The following is a 22950-nucleotide window of genomic DNA, read 5'->3' on the forward strand; positions in this document are numbered from 1 at the left end:
CCCTCGAGGAGGGACATTGACACCCCTGGCATAGGATAAAGTTAAGAGGTGATAGGCTCAGGAGTAATCTAAGGAAATACTTTTTTACAGAAAGGGTCTTAGATGCGTCGAACAGTCTCCTGATCGGTGAGCTTAGCGAATCTATCCAAAGTGTATTTAGCACTATAAGGAAAGATTAAGTTCTTGCATCGGTAATCTTCTTTATCCCAGGACAAGCAGGCAGCATATTCTTAACGCATGGGTGACGTCACCGACGGAGCCCCGGTACAGACACTTTTAACTAGAAAGTTCTAGTTGGCCGCACCGCGCATGCGCGAGTGCCTTCCCGCCCGACGGAGGAGTGCGTGGTCTCCAGTTTCTTCGTTTCCGCGGAGCGAAGAAGACGCATGTGTTTTCAACGGCCGTTGAAAAACTAGTTTCTGCCTTCCCGCTCGCGTAATTTTTCGTTTTTCTTCTATTTTTTCCCTTCGGATTCCTTTACTTTTATTTTAAAAAAAAACTCGTTGAGTTTTCTTTAATTTTTCAGGCCGGCCCCAGCAGGGCCTGTTGCCACCATACAGGCCTCCGGCTTCGATTTTGCGGAGGCCGTGTTTCCCTTCGTGCCCCCTCAACCGGGCTTTAAGAAATGCCAGCGGTGTGCACGCCCGATCTCTCTCACCGACCCGCACAATTGGTGCCTGCAGTGCTTGGGTCCGGAGCATCGGGCTGACACCTGCACCCGCTGTGCTACTCTTAAAAAGCGCACATTGAAAAATAGGCAGATCCAGCAAAATATTCTTTTCGGTACCGGATCTGCCATGGAACCTGCTGCGACGTCGACACCACCGGATCCTTCTTCGGGGTCGCTGGCCCCAGGTAAGCCGGCTAAGAAGCCTTCCACTTCCCTTGAGCGCCCTCCTGCCACGGCTGCGACTCCGGTCCTCCCGGCACCGCACCGACCCTGCAAACGCTCCGCTCCGATATCGGTGAGTGCCTCGTCATCGGCCTCCTCATTGCCGGAGCGTAGAGCGGCACCTATGGTACCGAAGAAGAAAAAAGCAGTACCGGTGCCTCCCCTGGACGACCGCATCGCGGCTATACTCAAAGCCCAATTACAAGAGCAGCTGCAGCAGCAACTCCAACAACTGTTGCCGGCGATGTTGGCCCCTCACCTTCCGGTACAGGACCGGTCCGAGCCTCGCACGATCCCATCGGTGTCGACCCCCTTGGTACCGCTTAACACTTCCATGCCGGTGCTCTCGGCAGAACCACACCGTTCCCAACCTACGGTGCAGGCCCGCTCTGATACCGACCCTTCCCGGTACCAGGAACGGCACCGGTCTTCCTCTCCCGGTACCGCCTCGGTACGCTCCAGCAAGTCTGTCTCCAAGACCCGCCATGCCGAGCCCTCCACACCGATGTCCCGCCGTGCGCACCCCGACATCAGGGACCCAGACTTATGGGAAGAATCCACGCACGGTACCGAGGAAGATGCTTTGTCGACGGACGAGGAACCCTCGGTGGCTGATACCGGTTCAAAACCTGAACAGTCCTCTTTCACCAAATTCCTCAGGGAGATGTCGACGGCTCTTTCCATTCCCTTAGAGTCCGACTCTAAAAAGTCCCAGGTTTTTCTCGATGCCCTAGACTTTGAACAACCTCTCAAGGAATTTCTTAAGTTACCCGTCCACGACATCCTACGGGAAACTTTTTATAAAAACTGGGAGAACCCCCTCACTGTCCCCGGGGCCCCTCGCAAACTGGATAGCTTGTACCGGGTCATTCCGATCCCAGGGTTTGACAAGCTTCAATTGCCCCATGAATCTCTCCTGGTGGAGTCTACCTTAAAGAAAACTCAGGGCTCCAGTGTCTATGCCTCCACCCCTCCTGGCAGAGAGGGGAAAACTATGGATAAATTTGGCAAGCGCCTTTTCCAGAATGCGATGCTGGCCAACAGGGCAAATAATTACACCTTTCACTTCTCCTTCTACATGAAGCATCTGGTGCAACAACTCTCCTCCTTACAAAAATACATTCCTGAACGTAAGGTCCCCCTCTTCCAACAGCAAATTTCCAGTCTGCTCCAACTCCGGAAATTCATGGTACGCTCCATTTATGACTTATTTGAGCTGACCTCTCGAGCATCTGCCATGGCTGTTGCCATGCGGCGTCTGGCCTGGATGAGGGTTTCTGATCTCGACATTAACCACCAAGACCGCCTGGCTAACGCACCTTGTCTTGGTGACGAACTCTTCGGGGAGTCCCTGGACTCAACAACCCAGAAACTCTCGGCACACGAGACCAGGTGGGATACTCTGGTGAAACCTAAAAAGAAGACTCCGCCTGCTCGCCCCTACAGACAGCAGTCCTCCTACCAGCGCAGGTTCTCGGCCAGACCTCTCAACCCGCCTCAACAGCAGCCTCGCCGTCCTCGTCACCAGCATCAAACTCAGACTCGCTCCCAGTCTCATCAACCTGCCAAGCCTCTCCCTCCGTCAAAACCATCTCAACTCTTTTGACTCTTTTCTCCAGGGCATAGCCAGTCTACAACCATCATTGCCTCTTCCTCAGCCTATCGGAGGACGCCTCCAACTCTTCCTCAGCCGTTGGGAGGTCATCACATCAGACCAGTGGATCCTCAACATCATTCGCCACGGCTACTCTCTAAACTTTCAGACTCTTCCACCAGACAGTCCTCTCATAGAGTCTGCTTCCCACTCCTCCCAATCCTCCCTCCTTCTGAGGGAGGTCCACTCCCTCCTTCTTCTCAATGCCATCGAAGAGGTACCCTCAGACAAAAGGGGTCAGGGATTCTACTCCCGCTACTTCCTGGTTCCCAAGAAGACAGGAGACCTCCGTCCCATCCTCGATCTCCGGGACCTCAACAAGTGTCTGGTCAAGGAAAAGTTCAGAATGCTCTCCCTTGCCACGCTTTATCCTCTTCTCTCTCAACACGACTGGCTATGTTCAAAGAGGCCTACACACACATTCCAATCAATCTGACTTCACGTCGCTACCTCCGATTTCAGATACAGCACCGCCACTATCAGTACAAAGTGCTACCCTTTGGCCTCGCATCATCGCCCAGGGTGTTCACCAAGTGCCTTATTGTGGTGGCGGCCTTTCTCAGGTCTCACAACCTCCAGGTGTTCCCCTACTTGGACGATTGGTTGGTGAAAGCACTTACGTCTCCACTTGTGCTACAAGCCACTCAGCACACCATCTACTTCCTCCATCTCCTGGGGTTCGAGATCAACTACCCCAAGTTGCATCTGCTTCCCACACAGCGACTTCAGTTCATTGGAGCCGTTCTCGACACCACTCTGATGAGGGCGTTTCTCCCCTCAGACCGCCAACAGACCCTGCTCCACCTCTGCCGTCAGGTGATCCTCCGTCGCTCCATTCCAGCTCGGCAGATGATGGTCCTCCTGGGCCACATGGCCTCGACGGTCCATGTGCTTCCTCTGGCGCGACTCCACCTCAGGACACCTCAATGGACTCTAGCCAACCAATGGTCACAGACCACGGACCTTCTTTCTCATCCCATCTCTGTGACATCGTCTCTTCAGCAATCTCTTCAATGGTGGTTGAACTCCTCCAATCTTTCCAGGGGTCTACTCTTTTATCTACCCCCTCACTCCATGATCATAACCACAGATGCCTCCCCCTATGCATGGGGAGCTCACCTGGGAGATCTTCACACCCAGGGTCTATGGACTCCTCAGGAGCGTCAACATCACATCAATTTCCTGGAACTCAGGGCCATGTTCTATGCTCTCAAGGCCTTCCAGCACCTTCTCTACCCTCAGGTTCTTCTCCTGTGCACAGACAACCAAGTCGCCATGTACTACATAAACAAACAAGGCGGCACTGGATCTCCCCTCCTCTCCCAGGAGGCCATCCGCATCTAGACCTGGGCCACGGCCCACAGTCTCTTCCTCAAGGCTGTCTATATCCAGGGCGAACAGAACTCCATGGCCGACAATCTCAGCCGCATCCTTCAACCTCACGAGTGGACTCTGGATCCTCCCACACTCCGCTCCATCTTTGCTCGGTGGGACACTCCTCAGGTGGACCTCTTTGCAGCTCCTCACAACCATCAGCTGCCCCATTTCTGTTCCAGACTCTTCTCTCCTCATCGTCTGGCCCCGGATGCATTCCTGCTCAACTGGACGGATCGGTTCCTCTATGCCTTTCCTCCACTGCCTCTGATGTTGCGGACGTTATTCAAACTCCGCAGGGACAGAGCCACCATGATTCTCATCGCCCCTCGGTGGCCTCGCCAACACTGGTTCTCCCTCCTGCTCCAGCTAAGCTCCAGAGAACCCATTCCCCTTCCTGTGTTTCCTACTCTACTTACACAGCAGCATCAGTCTCTACTGCATCCCAATCTGTCCTCGCTCCACCTGACAGCTTGGTTTCTCTCGGGCTGACCTCTCCAAAGAATCTGTCTCAGCCTGTCCGTCATATTTTGGATGCCTCCAGGAAACCGGCCACCCTCCAATGTTACCATCAGAAGTGGACCCGGTTCTCCTCTTGGTGTCTACTACATCACCACGATCCCACCTCATTGGCGGTGGAAACTGTACTGGACTATTTGCTATCTCTGTCCGACGCTGGCCTCAAGTCTACCTCAATCAGGGTCCACCTCAGTGCCATCACTGCGTTTCATGAGCTTATCCTCGGCTCATCCCCTGGTTTCCCGATTCATGAGAGGCCTCTTCAATGTCAAACCACCTCTGAAGCCTCCTCCAGTCGTCTGGGACCTGAATGTGGTTTTATCAGCCCTCATGAAACCTCCTTTTGAGCCTCTTGCCACAATTTCGCTCAAATTTCTTACATGGAAGGTGCTTTTCCTCATTGCCATCACCTCTGCCAGGATGGTTAGTGAGCTGCATGCACTGGTTGCCGACCCACCTTTCACTGTTTTTCACCATGACAAGGTGGTTCTGCGTACCCATCCTAAATTCCTCCCCAAGGTGTTCTCGGAATTTCACCTCAACCAGTCCATTGTGTTGCCTGTCTTTTTCCCTAAGCCCCATTCTCATCCTGGGGAACAGGCGTTGCACACGCTGGACTGTAAGCATGCCCTTGCATATTACCTTGACCGTACCAGGGCTCACCGCTTGTCCCCTCAGCTCTTTTTGTCCTTCGACCCTAACCGTCTAGGTCGTCCTGTCTCTAAACGGACGCTTTCCAACTGGCTTGCGGCCTGCATTGCATTCTGTTATGCTCGGGCCGGTCTCTCACTGGAAGGTGCTGTCACTGCCCACAGAGTCAGAGCTATGGCTGCTTCTGTGGCTTTCCTCCGTTCCATGCCCATCGAGGAAATCTGCAAGGCTGCCACTTGGTCCTCAGTTCACACGTTCACTACTCACTACTGTCTGGATACCTTCTCCAGACGGGATGGACACTTCGGCCAATCTGTGTTACATAATTTATTTTCCTAATGGCCAACCATCCCTCCTCCCTCTCTGTTAGCTTCGAGGTCACCCATGCGTTAAGAATATGCTGCCTGCTTGTCCTGGGATAAAGCACAGTTACTTACCGTAACAGGTGTTATCCAGGGACAGCAGGCAGATATTCTTACATCCTACCCACCTCCCCGGGTTGGCTTCTTAGCTGGCTTATCTTAACTGGAGACCACACACTCCTCCGTCGGGCGGGAAGGCACTCGCGCATGCGCGGTGCGGCCAACTAGAACTTTCTAGTTAAAAGTGTCCGTACCGGGGCTCCGTCGGTGACGTCACCCATGCGTTAAGAATATCTGCCTGCTGTCCCTGGATAACACCTGTTACGGTAAGTAACTGTGCTTTCTAGTAGACAGACACTTTATTCCTGAAACTCACCCTTTTAGATGTTCTTCTGCCTGCTTACTACCTCGAATGTGCTGGGGAATCCAGACATCTTGTTTCTATCCTGTATCCAGCCTTAGCAGCATAGAAGACGTGACTGCTGCATTGAAGAATCTAGGGAGTATCTGTAGAATCTCCCACACTCTTAGTGCAGGTTGTGCTTAGGTTGGTGACTTATTTGTTTTCACTATATTATGTATTGTAAATGGTTACATTTTGTTTCATCTGTTATATGTTAATGATATGAGTAGATCAGAAAACCCAGGAGAAAGTTCTCCACAGTGCAAACAGGAACAAACCACAATGGAGATATGTAGTGATGTTGGTGTGCAATTTATTCAACAATCATGAAATGTCTGTGCGATGGCTCGTCACGCACGTGTTTCAGCCAATATGACCTGCCTCAGGAGCCTTATTCAAAATATTCAGTTACTTGAGTGGTGTAGCCTACAATGAATGAAACACCTCATCCAAGTATTATGAATTCTAATGAAGATACCGTGCAGGTCTCTACACACACAAACAGTTAAACGATATGAGCAGAACAGACATGTTTCACAGGGAGCGTCCCCATACCCTTCCTTATTTTATTTCCTCTCCAGGGCTGACCAACTGCTTTGGTACAAACTGAGGAATTGGAGGACAGCACATACATATATGATGTTGAAATTAAAAGGGTTAATATCTTGATCCTTAACCCTTATTGCTACCTCCTCCTTGATGTTGTGTAAAAATCTTACTGTTGCTAATTTACTTTATGGTTGAATTTTAATAAAGCATATACAAAATAGCCAAAATAGCACATACAAAATAGCCATCCTCCCCTTCAAGTCCCAAAACACTAAAGAACTGGCCTTTATTCACAAACTTCTTATTCCACATAAACCTACAAGAGTTCTAAGATCTTCCTCTCAAAATCTTCTTTATACACTATCCTTGAAAATCATTAGCACACATCAGGAGACTTCATTTGCAACTACGGCCCCCACAGTATGGAATTCTTTACCACTTCATATCAGGGCAGAAAAAATTTTTGATAAATTTAAGGGAAATCTAAAGTGTTACCTTTTCCAAGATGCATATGACTGCTAAATAGACTTGGATACAGCCAGAATAATCTTTACTCCCTAGTTTCTTTATTGTGGTTTATCTTTCATGTATTCTTTACTTTTAATTTGTAGTTCTCCCCACTTTCCTATTGTTTTATGTTTGTCAAGTATTGTTTAGTGGGTATCTATTTGTTCATTGTCTTCCCCTTTTTTAATACAAATTGTAAAACACTTAGAAGTCTTGATTTGCATTTTATCAAAATTTTAATAAACTTGAAACTTATCTTATTATGAAGAATTACTAGTCAGCCCGACGGGACCCGTTTCACCATACAGTGGCTTTATCAAGGGTTCTAGAGGAGCTCTGCATACAATATTACAGCATACATCATCAACACACTCAGACTGTGTTAAAACCCCAAGGGCTCCTTTTACTAAGGTGTGCTAGTGGTTTTAGCGCACGCTAAGCGCGCACTACAATGCCACGCATGCTAGACGTTAACGCCTCCATAGAGCTTGCGTTAGTATTTTCCATTTAGCGCAGGGTTTGCGCGTGCTAGAAATCCTAGCGCACCTTAGTAAAAGGAGCCCCAAGTGAAGTTGTCTAATTCATTATACTTATAATTTCCTATTAAATAACTAAATGCATACAATTCATCTTATAATCCATATAATATTTTTAAAAATTTTATAAATTCATTATTAACTAATCCATTATTCAGTATACCCAAATTCTAAGGCCAATTGTGAATATAATTAAAAATTTTCTTTAAAATTGCTATTCATTGCCAATGCACTTTTTTCTATTATAGATCAACTAAGGTCTATTCATTAATCTAAAATTGAACTTATAACTATCATAAACAAGTGGGTTGATCTATATTTGTAGAAGGTTCCATTTAATCTCACTTCATCATCTTCTTTATTCTGGTATTGGAGGACAGCCCAGAGGGATGAGAGGCGGAGCAAAAAAATGCTAATGAGGCTCTCTACAAGAATTCTCGCGAGAAGGGGTTGACTACCCAAAGGTTCAGGAATAAAGTGTCTGCCTACTAGAAAGAAGATTATTGAGGTAAGAACCTAATCTTTCCATATGTGCACATATACCAGTATTTGGATAATTGATGTAGGTTTTTGGCACCTAAATGTTGGTATCCTCTTTAAAGAATTACCCCCTTATTATTTTTCCTGAGTACTGTAATGGTATGGATTCAAATAATTTAATACTTAAGCTAAGGAGCTTCATAATTTTCCATTTGGCTGCTTCAGTTGGCAGTAGTTACTGTCTTGTATCACAGGTTACATTTTCAGTCTTGATTTTCTACACAGTCAAAACATTTGTTGGCAATAGAATCCTAACAGCCGATTGATGTTCAGATTTGTAGCAAGGGTCATGGAGTGGATTGTTTTGGCACACACAGAAGAAAAAGTCCTTATTGGGCAGAGGAACGACACTGTGTAGTATTTATGTTTATTAAAATATTTATACGAGTATACCGCATATACAGCCAAAAAAGGATCAAAGCAGTTTACAGTATAATTCAATCAAAATTATGAAAAGGAACTCCATTTATCTGCCGCCATTTACTATGTTGCTATGTTTTCCTCTGTCTAACTGAATGCACCTAAGTCAAGTCACATCCATAATTCACCCAGAATCTGCCCCTTGATCATGCCTACTTTCTGATAGGCGCCTTGGAGTAGACATCTACTTCAAAGTGGTAAGTGCCTAGCAGCTAATTTTTTATTTGCTTTTTAATGGTGTTTTTCAATTAATGGTGCCAATGAAACCTAAGTGCCCCTTTTTACAAAGCCACAAATACACCGTTTTTTTTGGGGGGGGGTTTAAATAGAAAATGTACATCCAAATTGGCTGATTAGATATCGGTAGGATGCCTACCACTGCCTAAAATCGAGACACCATTTATAGAATTTGCCCATCAGTGTGCACTTTAAGAAAACTGTGCACCATTATCAGCAAATAACATTTTGTCACAAATAGGAGCTTGTTTCCCAAAAAACTGAATTCTGTGAATCTGTTTTAGGCAATGCAGTCTTTAAGTACATATTTTTGTGGGTTTTTTAAAAATTATTTTTATTTATTGAATTTTTAGTTGTGATGTCAAATAGAACATTAGCAAATGCAAGAAAATTAGCAGCAATAGGAAAAGTAAGGAAATAACATTGCAACTAGTCTACATCAAGTGGAGTATAAACTGAGTGCTGCATACAAGCAAATAATTCATGTAATTATGATGGAAAAACAGATTACAGGCGCGATGTTACATCATCAAACCAAGAGCTTATTAAGAACCCACAAATTAGAACTTAAGTATGATCTTTAACAGATTTGTTTAACAAAATGTTTTCCAAATGTAACCCCCTGGGAAACTGATGTAACCCTTTCCGGGGGGATGGTGATAGGAGTTGGCTTTGGGTGAAGTCTGTCACAGAAGATGGACAGGAGGAGGTGCAGTGAATATCAGACTGCTGGGTGTGGACCCAACAGATTAGCAGCATAATTGTCTCCCTCATTGGTTGATGGGGGGAGGTGCATGGTTAATACAGTTGATATGTTTATGAGGAAAATATGATTGACATTGGTTATGTATGGGAGTGAGGTATGAATGGAATAAAGCCATCCGTAGAGCTGAGAGCATGCTCTTTGATAGTCCGAACCCCCACCAAGACCTGAGAAGTCAAAGAGGTATCCTGAACCTGTCAAAAGAAACAGGAGCTAGACAAGAAGACCTGATGTGCAAGTAAAATAACAGAAGGCTCTTCAACACTGAACATTTGTAACCCCAAAATAAGAAAGAGGTCAGATATTGGCTCATCTATATTATCAAATCCGCTAAAAGGGAAAACCTAAGTTAAAAAAAAACGATTCCAAACTCACAGAGAACAAACTTGTGTAATATCTAGACCTCAAATACCCAAGGCACTACTTCAACTTTTTTTTGTGCCCTTACAGGGGTAATGTGTTCATCATCGGTCTTTATTTAGGCGTATGTACAAAGTAATGTTGATTTTTATAAAGGGAGAGCACTTAGCTTTTGCCCGACGGCTGCCCAACCGTTTCACTTTACAGTTTCCTCAGGGGCTGTGCCTTCTCAAATATTCACACATCGGCCCAAATATTACTAGCTTGCTCTTTTTCTTAAAGCTAGCTTAAGTTCACGGACAATCTGTATGCTATTCTGATAAAAAGCAAGCTAGTAATATTTGGGCCGATATGTGGATATTTGAGAAGGCATAGCCCCTGAGGAAACTGTAAAGTGAAACTGTTGGGCAGCCGTCGGGCAAAAGCTAAGTGCTCTCCCTTTATAAAAATTAACATTGCTTTGTACATACACCTAAATAAAGACCGATGATGAACACATCACCTCTGTAAGGGCACGAAAAAAAGCTGAAGTAGTGCCTTGGGTGTTTGGGGTCTTGTGGTGAAACCATCTAGATATCTCATCTATATTATAACTTATCAGTCAAATGACCACATAATTAAAGGCAAAATACAAATATAATCAGAAATACATAGCAACACAGGAGATAGTGGCAGAAAAATACCCTCATGGTCCATCCAGTCTGCCCAAAGTGACCAGAGCCCCGCCCATCAATCTGTGAAGGCCCAGGTCACCCATGTTTAAATGCTGGTTGTGAAGTCACCACTATGCTAGCCAAATAGGCAGCCAAACATGATGGGGATGATACATGATGTATTGCCAAAAGTATTCAGCTTATCAGTCAAAATGCCTTTACTCTAAACACTCAAATCTTATGGGGCACAAAGAAGGGGATTGGTGCAATAATGTTTTGAAGCTAAGTTTCACTTTAAATTAAACTATTTAAATTATAATTAAATTATTTTAGGTGTAAGCACTGTCACTTTAAAATATGGAAAAAAAAAAGCTATGAAAATATATAAAAAGTTAAAAATACTACACACCGATATAAAACGGTTCCAGTGAGGAGTGCTACCACACTATTTACATTATCCAAATGCTTAAGTATGGCGTTCTGAGGATCCTTGGTGTGAGAACATTGCTATAAAATTGCTATATGAAATAAGGATTTGCTGCTAAAGAAGTATCATTCTGTGTTTGGATATTTTTGACTCTAAACAATCATCACTCTAAACAGTGTGCTTGTAGTGGTGAATTTCAATTGAAGGGACTCCTTCGACAGAAATTCTGTCATGACACATTGCTTAAATAATTCTAGCTCATGTATATTAATTGTGAGTATCCTGAAAGCCTGACTGGCTCGGTGTGCCCCAAGGACTTTATTGAGAACTGCTGATCTAGAATGACAAATCATTGAGCATTCATACCTAGTACAGACCATCAATAATAACTTTCCTTATTAAACTGCTGGAAAAGCTGATAATTGGTCAGTTTAGTTTGGGGCATCGTTTGAGGAGCTGCAATTGTGACACCAATTTTTTTAGATTACAGAATTTTAGGAAATGGATATTGAGATTTTAATTATTTATAATTTTATGGAATTTGATTGTTTACTTAATTGTATTTTTGTTTGTAATCACTTGGGGTTTGTTTGTTTGTTTGTTTTTTTAAATCTTTATTAATTTTCAAACTTTGTCAGTGCCATACAATTAATTTAGACATAAACACTACGAAGAAGGCACTTTAAATACACAATTAATATATAAAACAATCATTTCCCCCCTCCCCAAACTAATAGATGAAGACATATTATGGAATTAAAATATTATAATTAAGTAATTTTAGTAATCAGAATACCTTTCCCTCCCCCCACCCACCCATCCTGCATGTGCAAGGAAATCTAATACAAGGAGCGATACATGACGGTTAGTGCGATTCAACAAATGCAGTCAATGGGCACCACACCCTATTAAATGTATTACTAAACCCCAAATACTCTGCATGCATTCTCTCATACTTATAAGTGGTACAAACATTTGCCCACCAAAATGTGTAATTAAGTCTGTCGTAATTCTTCCAGTTTCGTGTAATCATTTGGATAGCTATTCCCATCATAATCAAGAAAAGATGGCTTTTATCCAAAGAAGGATTAAGATGTAATATCGTACCACAGATTATGGCTTCATAAGCTAACGGAATTGTTGATTCAAGAATAATCTAATCTAATCTAATCTAAACCTTAAGTTTATATACCGCATCATCTCCATGAGAATGGAGCTCGACACGGTTTACAAGAACTTAAAATAGTGGGTAGAGAAGAAGAAAAAGGATTGCATGAACTTATGTGTAGAAGGGGGGAGAGAAAGGGGGGAAGGATAGAGCTACAATTTGCTGAAAAGCCAGGTTTTCAGTTGTTTGCGGAATAACTGAAGGGAGCTCAGGTTCCGCAGCGGGGTGGTGAGGTCGTTCCAAAGACCTGTGATTTTGAAGAGAAGGGATTTTCCCAGTTTGCCTGAATAGTGGATGCCGCGTGGAGAGGGGAAGGCTAGTTTAAGCCTTTGGGCAGTTCTGGAGGAGTCGGGACTGGAGGAGTTGAAAGACAGTGGGATAAGAGGAGGCAGGATTCCGTGAATAAGATTAATTTGTCCCCAAATTGACTTCCAGAAATTAAGTATCGCTTGTTTTATTTTGTTTTGTAACTCTTGACATTCAGCGAGGTATCAAATACATAATAAACATAAACTATTGTTTAAATAGAAATGGGACAATTCTATAAGCTTGGCCTAAAGGTGCGTGCCACTTATATGTCTCAAAGGTACCTTTAGTTTGAATTTCGGTCTATTTCCTTTTTCTGGTTTTGAAGTATAATGAAGCCAGGAGTTAAACAATTAGTAGCTTTTCATCTTGTTATCTCTGAATACAAAGTGCAACAATAGAAAAATGTAATATTGAATACTTTACCTCTTCAGTGCAAAATCCATGAGCCATCGGTGGCTCCTGCAGACACGTAGTGCCGCTCCTATAGCTCATTGTGCCTTTTATTGCCTGCAGGAAAATAAAAAATGTAGAGGGCCACTTTCGATAGGATGTCTTAAGTCCGACTTTGAATGTTTCCCGTAAAACGTCCAAAACTCAGGACCAGGGAAAGGTCATAAGAACATAAGAAGTTGCCTCCACTGGGTCAGACCAGAGGTCCATCGTGCCCAGCAGTCCGCTCCCGCGGCGGCCCATCAGGTCCACGTCCTGTGAAGTGGTTGCTGACTATTCCTGTAACCTACCTCCACTTCTATCTGTATCCCTCAATCCCCTTTTCTTTTAGGAACCTATATAGTCCATTTCAAAAACATCAGACGTCCAGAAATTTTTTTTTTTTTTTTTAAGTCATCATAGACATCATGGTCATCAGCACATCCAACTTTAAGACGCCTAATTTTTCCCCTTTTTACAAAGCTGCGCTAGCGGCTACCACTTCGTTAACTGCCCAAAAGCCCATAGAGAGTTAAAGAGCTTTGGGGCTTTTGCCGCATGGCGGCCAATAGGGGCCATCATTGTAATGGACTGGCCACACAGACTTTCCAACAGAGCAGTGGGGCACCTTAGAGGGCACTGCTGTGAACGTCACATAAAGGATGCCAGGAGTACATCTCATTAGAACCCCTTTATAATGTATGGGGAGCCCTCCAAAACTCCCCAAAACCTACTACGCCCACCTCTCTACCACCCCAGTAGCCCTTAACTCATAATTAAAAAAAAAAAAAATGAATTGGGTGATAAACGCTTATCTTATTAGGTGCAAGTCTACAAAAGATAGGCACCTTCCTATAAAGTAGCATGTTTACGGGTAGAGAAAGACTTAAGCACCACTAGGCGCAATTCTCTAAAGGACTTAGGTGCCTATATTGTAGGCCTTTAAAACCCTGTCCTACAATACAAGTGCCCAAGTTTTAAGTTAGGCGCGATTCTGTAATAGGCGCCTAAGTGTGACTGATAAGAGATAGGCACCTATATTATAGGTGACTATCTTTTTAGATGCCATTTACAGAATTTCCCCCAGGCGCCTCCAGGTATACTCAAAATTTCACCAAATTCCTAAATCTGGGAGTAGAGAATGACACGGTGACAAAATTCATCACCGTTCCCGTCCCCGCGGATAATCGCGGTAAACCATCTTCATGTCATTCTTTAAGGAGAGAGGGAAGAATCGGAATATGAATGGCCACAACCACTGACCCTCAAGCTTTGCTTTGAAGAATTCTGGTATAGAAGGACTGAGGCTGAAATAGACACTAAAAAATGACATGGGATTATTTCCCGCGGTTATCCGCGGGGACGGGAAAGGTGATGAATTTTGTCACCGTGTCATTCCCTATCTGGGGGCATAAAAAGCGAGTGGCAACAGGGATGGATTTAGTGTGGGGGAAAAAAGTTAGAAGCCTAGCACTGATTTTCAACAATAATCTAATAAATTAAGGGGGGGGGGGTCTTTCATAAAATTAGCATATGTTATCTGCAGCAGGGCCCATAGGAATAAAATGTGGCAGATAGCTTGTGCTAACCTTTCATAACAGACCCCTTAAATGAATAAATGTATAAATTTAGACAAATGAATAGCAAGTCTAAATTTATAAATATTTAGGGCTTCTTTTACAAAGCTGCAGGAGCGGCTGCTGCTGTGGTAATTGCTCTGACGCCCCTAGGGATTTAACGGGTGTCAGAGTGTTTGCCACACAGCAGCCACTACTGCAGTTTTTTTTTAAAAAGGGACGGGGTTTAAATTCCTAAATTAAAATGAATTTTGAGATGAAAACAGGCTTCCACGTTTGGTTGAAAATAGAACACAAATTTAGAATCCTAGCCTTAGGAGCTTAAATTTAAGAGCTCAGCTTTTTTTGAATATTGGCCTCTTCATTTTTACTAGCAGCCTTTAAATGCAAGCAGCAGGTCCCCCTTTTCCTCTTCTCAACACTGGAAATGCATTCAACTTGACAATCAAAAGGAATTTTCCATTCTTTCCTCCTGTCAAAAATGTTTTAAAAAAGAGAGTGCAATTTGACGCTGGAAGCTTTGTTAAAACGCTTCTGTTTATAGTTCATGAAGAGGGAATGGCTTTTTCGGTGCTGACGTTATTTAAAAGTAATTCAGAATGAATGATAGATTAATGTTTAGAGAGCGTTATCTGCAATGTGTCAACCATTAATTTGGAGAGTACTTAATGAGAAATCTATAACTGCTGGCCTTCTTAAAGTAAAATGTATAACCCTCTCTTATATGGTAGTGAAGTTAATCTACTTGTGAAACTGAATAGCGTTTCGCTCTCGCCCTCCTATATAGAAAAACAGTTTAGTGATTAATGGGTATTTTTTTTCTGCCAAGAGATAGCCAGAAGTGAGTTTTCTGTGTGTGCATGAAAGGCTTTATTTGGCAGGGCTATATATTCCAACTACATGGCTGCTTTGTCTTGGAGTGCAGTAGCCAAATGGATGTGGAACAGATGTGTAAAGCTCGACTGCACAGAGCCTTCAATCTGCAGTTAAAATACTGTTATTGCTCCAAAGAGCAGTCTGCTTACCATGCCATGGATGATTCAGGAGTCAGGCACTTAAGGTTTGATTTATCAATGGTTTTCCTATTTTGCGCCTATCAGAAAATCTCATAATACAAAGGTTTCTATAGGGCAATACCCAGTTTTTTTGTGATAATTGATTTTTTAAAAATTTATTTATGTATGCATTATTTAATTACACCTCAAGTATAACATTTGGTATAGAAAATGGTTAACAGCAGGAAATATCACAAAATAAATAAAACCACACAAGATAGTCATACCGTAACTTCAAAAATAAGAAATTAGAGGAAAGAGGGGGGGGGCAAAGAAAAGTGGTAAAGAAGGAGAACCAACCCCAGAAAATAAGTGCAACAAAAGAAATTTGTTTCAGAGGCTCTTATTAGCTATTATAAGGGTCTGCTGAAAAGTTCTCAGCCAAACCATCAAAGCTGGGGCAGTCTCCATAGAGGGCTATGCACTTAGTCCAGTGATTTTTCACTTTTTTCATTCTGTCGGAAAAATATAGGACGAAAAATGTGCCCCTACTTTGTTGACTGAGCTGAGAACTTTTCAGCGTCCCCTTGTAGACATAGGTTCTTCTGATATAAGAGATGATACCACTCTCGGAATTGGAGGTTCCCTAGCAATCAGGAAATTCTTTAAATGATCTGGGACAGTAAAGGCACAAAACTTACCCCCTCCCCATCTTTACAAAGAAACTGAAGGAAATAATTTCTATCAAAGGCTACAACTTGAGGATTAAGAGTCAAAAAAGCTTTCCTCCTCAATTGTGTGGCTGTAGAAAATTCAGAAAATACAAAATCTTATGGCCCAGAAATAATTGTTCTTTATAGTAGACATACAATTGAAGAATTTATACCCCCCTCCCCTACTTTTACTAAACCGCGATAGCGGTCTTTAGCGCAGGGTGCTGCACGGAATGCCCCGTGCAGCTCTCGATGCTCATAGAATTCCTATATGCGTCAGGAGCAATGCGGGGCATTCAGCGCGGCTCCCTGCACTAAAAACTGCTATTGCAGTTTAGTAAAAGGGGGGGGGGGGGAGTAGATACGGTCTGGTTCATAAGAGTAACTTTCATGATCAAATTCTTCAGTATTCTCCAAGAATTCTGCTAAATTAAAGCTTTGAAGTATTCTAGTCTTATTTCTCTCTTCCACTTTTATGGCCTGGACATAATCTCCAATGTAGTAGGCTCTAGTAATAGGTGGCATAGAGTCCATTGATATCCTGTAGTCGCTGTAGGGCCAACAAATTGTCCAATTTTAAAATGCATGCAAATTAGTTTTGCGGAGATCGGCCATAATCCCATCCTATCAGTCGTTGGAAAAGCAACTTCACACATACACAGAGCTGGCAGGGCAAACCCCGAACAGCTGAGCAGGGGAAGTTCCGAAGCAGCCTTCTGCTGCTCAGCTGTTCGGGGCAGGAAAAAAGAGTAGGTTTTTAAAAAATGAACACAGATGTTGTGTCTGTGTTACACATATACAACATCTGTGCCAATAAAAAAAAAAGTTCTTCCAGCAGCCTCTCCCCCACCCCCCATGCCTGCCAAACTTAAAAAAAATTAACAGGAGGGTTGCCTACTCTCTCCTGCCTTGAAGTGGCACACAGCAGATTGATTCCACAGGTTCACCCAAAGGTTTTGCCCTGCGAGCTGCAGTCCAACTCTGTGGAATCTGCATCCTTTCCCAGACAGAGAATCCCCAAATAGGGGGGAGGGGAGCTCAAGCCACCAAAGCCTCAGAAAAAAGCAAACTTATAGCCAAAAATAAGAAAAGAATAAGCAGAGAAGATCAGAAGCACTTCTGCACAGTTTGTTTGCAGAAGGAAAAACTGAAGGGGGCACTCCACTCCACTGGGAATAAGGGAGGTGCTGAGAACTGTGATCAACACATTTCTGCAAAGCTGGTTCATGGCAATGGATTGATCACATAACACACGGACTCCTGTGTAGATATAACAGAATACCCTTTTAGAGCCTTCATATTTTCCTGACAGGTCCTGAAAATTTGACATGAATCAGATACCAGACAAAAAAATGTCAATAGGGATAAATCTACTTTCCCTTTAGAATGTAAGCCAAAAGCTTTTAAATTGCTAGGGCCAGACAAAATTCACCAGAATTCAAAAGAAATTAAAGATGAAATTGTAGCTGTATTAATTAGAACTGTATGCAAGAGGTCTGTGGGTTGTCACCTTTAAAAATGAATCCAGAGGTATCCCGGAAGCTCTCTAGGTTAACTCTAGAGCAATTTCTAATCCCAGTTCATTGTTAGCAGTACAAAGAAGTCTTATTATACTGCGAGATCACAGCCCTGACTCTCTTCTGGGGAAGACGATAGTGTGCTTTACAATTTTTCAGCCTGAATTATTCATTCTAAATGTGTCTGTTCTATGCATAGTGCTTTATATACCACAGGGCTCATTAAGGACCTTGGCTTCCCATCCACACCCTGTTTGTCATGTTATGTTTTGCCATGTTTTGTTAACTATGTCTGCCATCTCTGTCAGACAATGCTTGCCATGCTATCTCCTACCACACTATGGGCTCCTTTTATGAAGCCGCGTTTAGCGCGTTAAACCGCTAACACGGCTTCGTAAAAGGAGCCCTATATTTGAGAGTGTGACACAGGGTTTAGGGCTGCAGCCCCAGCACCCTGAGATGGTGGGTTCAGGCCATCGCTGCTCCTTGTGACTTTGGGCAAGTCACTTGATCACCCCTCCCCCCCCCCCCCATTGCCCCAGGTACATTAGATAGATTGTGAACCCATAGGGACAGACAGGAAAAAATACTTGAGTACCTGAATAAATTCATGTACTCTGTTCTGAGCTCCCCTGGGAGAACGGTATACAGTGCTCCCCTGAGATTCACGGGGGTTCCGTTCCAGGAACCCCCGTGAATCTCGAAAAACCGCAAATGCGGTTTTTCATGGGGGAGCCTGAAGAGGGCAGCCGGAGAGCAGCCGGAGCGCCGCGAGTGCAGGAAATCACTCGCGGTTCGTTCTGACCGCCTCTTCCTGCACGAAGTCGGGCCTTATCCAGTCAGGAGCTGCGTGATTTCCTGCACTCGCGACGCTCCAGCTGCTCTCTCCTGCTGCCCTCTCCTTGTCGGCAGTTCGCGGTCCGAAAATACCGCGAACAACCGGGAGGAACACTGTAGAAGCTGAATAAATAAATAAATAAATATTTTATGTGCAGAAGAATAGCTTGAGGCTAATATATATGTTCTTTGTTTTCCATTCAGGGTAACACTGGTAGAAAATATTCCTGAAGGTCTTGTCTATTCAGAAAATGCTACTTCACATTTGTCTCTTTACCAAGGCTGGATGAACTTGCTTAACATGGCTGAAAAGTCTGTGGATATTGTCTCTTCCTCCTGGGACCTCTGCTCTAAAAACTTCACACAAAGCTTTCAATCAGAACGGCAGGTACATTAAATTATTGAAATGTATTTGTCTCTAGCTTAAAAGTTTCTTTGCTTTTGTAAATTACAGTCAATTGTCACAGTGGCATAGCCGAGGGGGTGAGTGGTGCCCGGGATGGTAGCGCCCCTTCCCCGCCCTCCTGCTCCTTCCCACACCCGCCGCACACGCGCCCCCCCCCTTCCCTTCCCCCGTACCGCTTTAATTTTCCCAGCATGAGCAGCATTACGACCTTGCTACCCGCGTCATGTCGGTTCTCCCTCTGATGTTACCTCCTAGGTGCGGGACCCGGAAGTGACGTCAGAGAGAGCCAACATTGACGTCGGCAGCAAGTTCGGGATACTGCTTGTGCTGGGAAAATTTAAGAGATACGAGGGAAGGGGTGCACTCGAGCTGCCGAGGGTGGTGGTGGTGTCAGTAAGGAGTGGTGCCAGTGCCCCCAGCAAGATGGTGCCCAGGGCAGACTGCTCCCCCCTTACTATGCCACTGGATTGTCATATCTTGCCTGGGGTACTTTAGTGGAAAGGCTTGTCACAAATAAACATAACATGCTTTGTTAATCTCAGGAAGGGCTTTAGTTAAACCATTGACAAAGAGCAGAAGTAGAGGAAAGAAAAAAAATGTATGTGCAGCTTCTGACCAATATATAAGGGTTATTTAGACCTTACTTATGGACAACAGATAAGTTGTAGATTACTAATTCCAACAGGATACACAACAGAATGACACAGGGACAGAATTTGTCCCCATTCCCATCCCCTTGGTGAAACCATCTCCATGTCATTCTTGAAGGAGTGAGGGAAGAATCAGAGTATGAATGGGCAAAGATGCTGACCCTCAAGCCTTGCTTTGAAGAATGCGGGCATAGAAGGACTGAAATTGACATAGACACTAAAGAATGACACGGGATGGTTTCCCACGTGGATGGGGAATGGGACAAACTCTGTCCCCATCTCATTTATTTTCCTGGCCATCTAAATCGTCTAAGGCCACTTAACCCCAGATATACAGTAGTACTAAACCGGACAGTGTCACTCAATATAAGCTCTGATTGGCCCCAGAAATGTGGGTAGGTAAGGGGCAATACAGCAGGTAGTGTTGGGGAGGAGCTGGAGGTTATGTGATTGCCAGCAGCATTCAGTGCCAGAACTCATATAGCTAAGCATGTGAATTTAGGACAGCTCCAATGATAGCTGCAAGGGGCAGGATTAAGTGAGCTTGACCCTACCAGCTTACCTGCATTAAGAAACAGCACTTGATAGATTCAAAGGCTCCCTCAAGAGTTTCCTTTATTATAGGGATGCCTTTGAAACCTAGACTCAATGGATCAAGATTTAATTTGCTTTTTTTTTTTTTTAAAATTATATTTATATTATCTCCTACATCGCAAAGTCGTGTTTTGATTGATAGATTTTAATTTAATTTTATGTTCTGTTCTGTTCTGTTTTGTTTTGTTTTTTTATTTCTATTTTTTAGCAGTCCTAGGAGAGGGAAGGAGGGATGGTAAGAAAAGGGAAGAGGGGTTGGTTATATTTTCAAATGGTATTGATATAATGTGTATAAAATGATTTGAATAGTTATAATATTTGTATTATTATAATGTTGCATTGTTACAATGTTTGAATTTATATTTGGAAAATAATTTATCGTTTATATTCTTTGATGGCCTTTTTCACACTTCTATTTTTATTTTTTCCTTCCTAGTTGTTCTTACCCTATATATTTGTTTCTTCACTATTACTTATATATTTCTTCCCTTCTCCCATTTCATACCAGTCCAGTTTTGTACATCTGTTTGAATTTGTCTTTGTATGTTATTGTGCCCCCATTTTAGATTTGTAATCGCTTATAAATATTTAATAAGCATGTAAATCAAATTTTAAATAAAATTTAAAACTTGAACTCCTGCCTCCATGGCTCCCATTAGGACCACCAGGGCTATCAGGTAGGCTGGGGGGACCTATCTGGACCAGAGGGGATGTTGAAGCCATTATGGGGGAGAGGGGGGGAAGGGTTTGAATTTCATAGGATGGGGAGAGGGTGTAGGAAGGAAGGTGCTCTTTTTAGGGCCGTGTCTTGCATTTCCAAACTGTGGCACACTAAACTCAGGGCTGCGGCCGGAGGGTCTCCGTGCATGTGCAGACGTCAATGTGATGATACCACGCTGTCATCACGTCAACTATGCATGATACCATGCTGTCATCACGTCAACGTCCATGCAGGCGTGGAGGGTTTCCCGACAGGGCCCTGAGCTTGTGGACCCTCAAATTACTACGCCGGTGGAGAGGAGGAGAGGTGTTGACGCCAGCTTACTCGCCTACAGGAAGTGCCTCTCATGGCACACCCAGAATCTCGCTGCGGCACACTACTTTGCCGTGGCACACAGTTTGCGATACACTGTTTTAGGGGGATCAGGGCCACTTATAAAAGTAAAATCTACTTATGTGGGTCCTGGATAATATTCAGCCAGGATTCATATAACTGTCCTATGTGGGCCTTCGCTAAATGTTGGCCAAGACCTGCATGAGCTTTGCCACTCCACTAGATTAAGCCTCCAATATTCTCCAATGCTCGAACTTGACCTAGCACTGAATATCTAGGACTAATATATCTGGCAACCGTCAGTGTTTAAATATACTGCCTGCGAATATCAGCTGGTTTGTATTTTCAGCAGGAAAACCAGAGGGGAAAAAAGGTCAACTTCCTCCAAATTGCACTTAGCCACAGAGCCTTGTAAAAGTCTTCTCACCTAACAAGAAACTAAAGACTGGTCTTCGTGACATTTGGAGCATTGAGATAAAGCATCAGATTACTGCGGCTCAATGGCCACGAATTTGGACTTGGAGGATGAGATGTACGGCATCTGCATCTATGAGACAAACATGGTTTTTCTTGTTGCATAGAGCATTTTGGACCCCTGTTCGTTTACAGAAATTAGATAGTTCCAAGTCTAATAGATGCTGGCACTGTCATCTTGATGTAGGGACATTGGATCATTTACTGTTCTATTGACCCTTGATACTTAAATTTTGGAGATCCATCTGGGATCAAGTAAATAAAATATTGGAAAATCCAGTGGCATTAACGTACAATACTGTGCTATTTGGCACATTAATGAGAGCTAAAAGTCAAATATCATCTCACAATAACAAACTTCTCTTTATAATGACAGGGGTTGCCATACAACTTATTTTAAAGAACTGGAAAAACTGGGATCAGTTAAATTACACCTTTTGGTGGGAATCTTTATGCCATATTTTTAAAATGGAATGCATGTTGGCTATACAGCAGGGACATTATAGGAAATTTTGGGATGTTTGGGAGCCATTGATAAAATTCTGTAAACTAAACTAAACCTTAAATTTATATACCGCATCTTCTCCACAGATGTAGAGCTCAGCACGGTTTACAAGAACTTAAATATAGGAAGAGAAGAATAAGGGGTTGGAGTAGCGTACAGGGGAGGAGAACATTACATTTTTGTGAAAAGCCAAGTTTTCAGGTGCTTAAGGAATAATTGGAGGGAGCTCAGGATCCGTAGTGGGACAGTAAGCGCCTAAAAACATATTTGTTCTTGAAGTATCTAGACAACTGACCCGTATAACTCTTTCTCTGATATAACGCTTCTCTTTCTCTTCAATAACGGTTCTCTTTCTCTTCAATAACAGTTCTCTGTGCGCCCACACCTGGAGTACTGTATTGGTCACCGTATCTTAAGAAGGATATGGCAATACTTGAGAGGGTTCAGAGGAGAGCGACACGAATGATTAAAGGCATGGAAAACCTTTCATACACTGAAAGACTGGAGAGACTGGGGCTCTTCTCCCTGGAAAAGCGGAGACTTAGAGGGGACATGATAGAAACCTACAAGATCATGAAGGGCATAGAGAGAGTAGAGAGGGACAGATTCTTTAAACTTTCAGAACATAAAAGAACAAGAGGGCATTCGGAAAAGCTGAAAGGGGACAGATTCAAAACGAATGCTAGGAAGTTTTTCTTTACCCAGCGTGTTGTGGACATCTGGAATGCACTTCCAGAGGGCGTAATAGGGCAGAGTACGGTGCATGGGTTAAAGAAAAGATTGGACAATTTCCTACTGGAAAAAGGGATAGAGGGGTATAGATAGAGGGCTACTGCACAGGTCCTAGACCTGTTGGGCCACCGCGTGGGCGGACT

At 43.7% G+C, this 22950-nt stretch overlaps 1 protein-coding gene across 3 annotated transcripts in view; it reads left to right on the top strand.

Annotated features, from left to right (window-relative positions):
* Positions 1-22950, top strand: part of PLD5 (phospholipase D family member 5) — a 441162-nt gene that overhangs the window by 226071 nt on the left and 192141 nt on the right. For all 3 annotated transcript variants that reach the window (XM_033939664.1, XM_033939665.1, XM_033939666.1), the window contains one exon: positions 18597-18780. In XM_033939664.1, the coding sequence (XP_033795555.1) occupies positions 18597-18780 (184 nt within the window). The remainder of the gene's footprint in view (positions 1-18596; positions 18781-22950) is intronic.

The sequence above is a fragment of the Geotrypetes seraphini genome, chromosome 3 (genome assembly GCF_902459505.1).
Source record: "Geotrypetes seraphini chromosome 3, aGeoSer1.1, whole genome shotgun sequence".
NCBI lineage: Eukaryota > Metazoa > Chordata > Amphibia > Gymnophiona > Dermophiidae > Geotrypetes > Geotrypetes seraphini.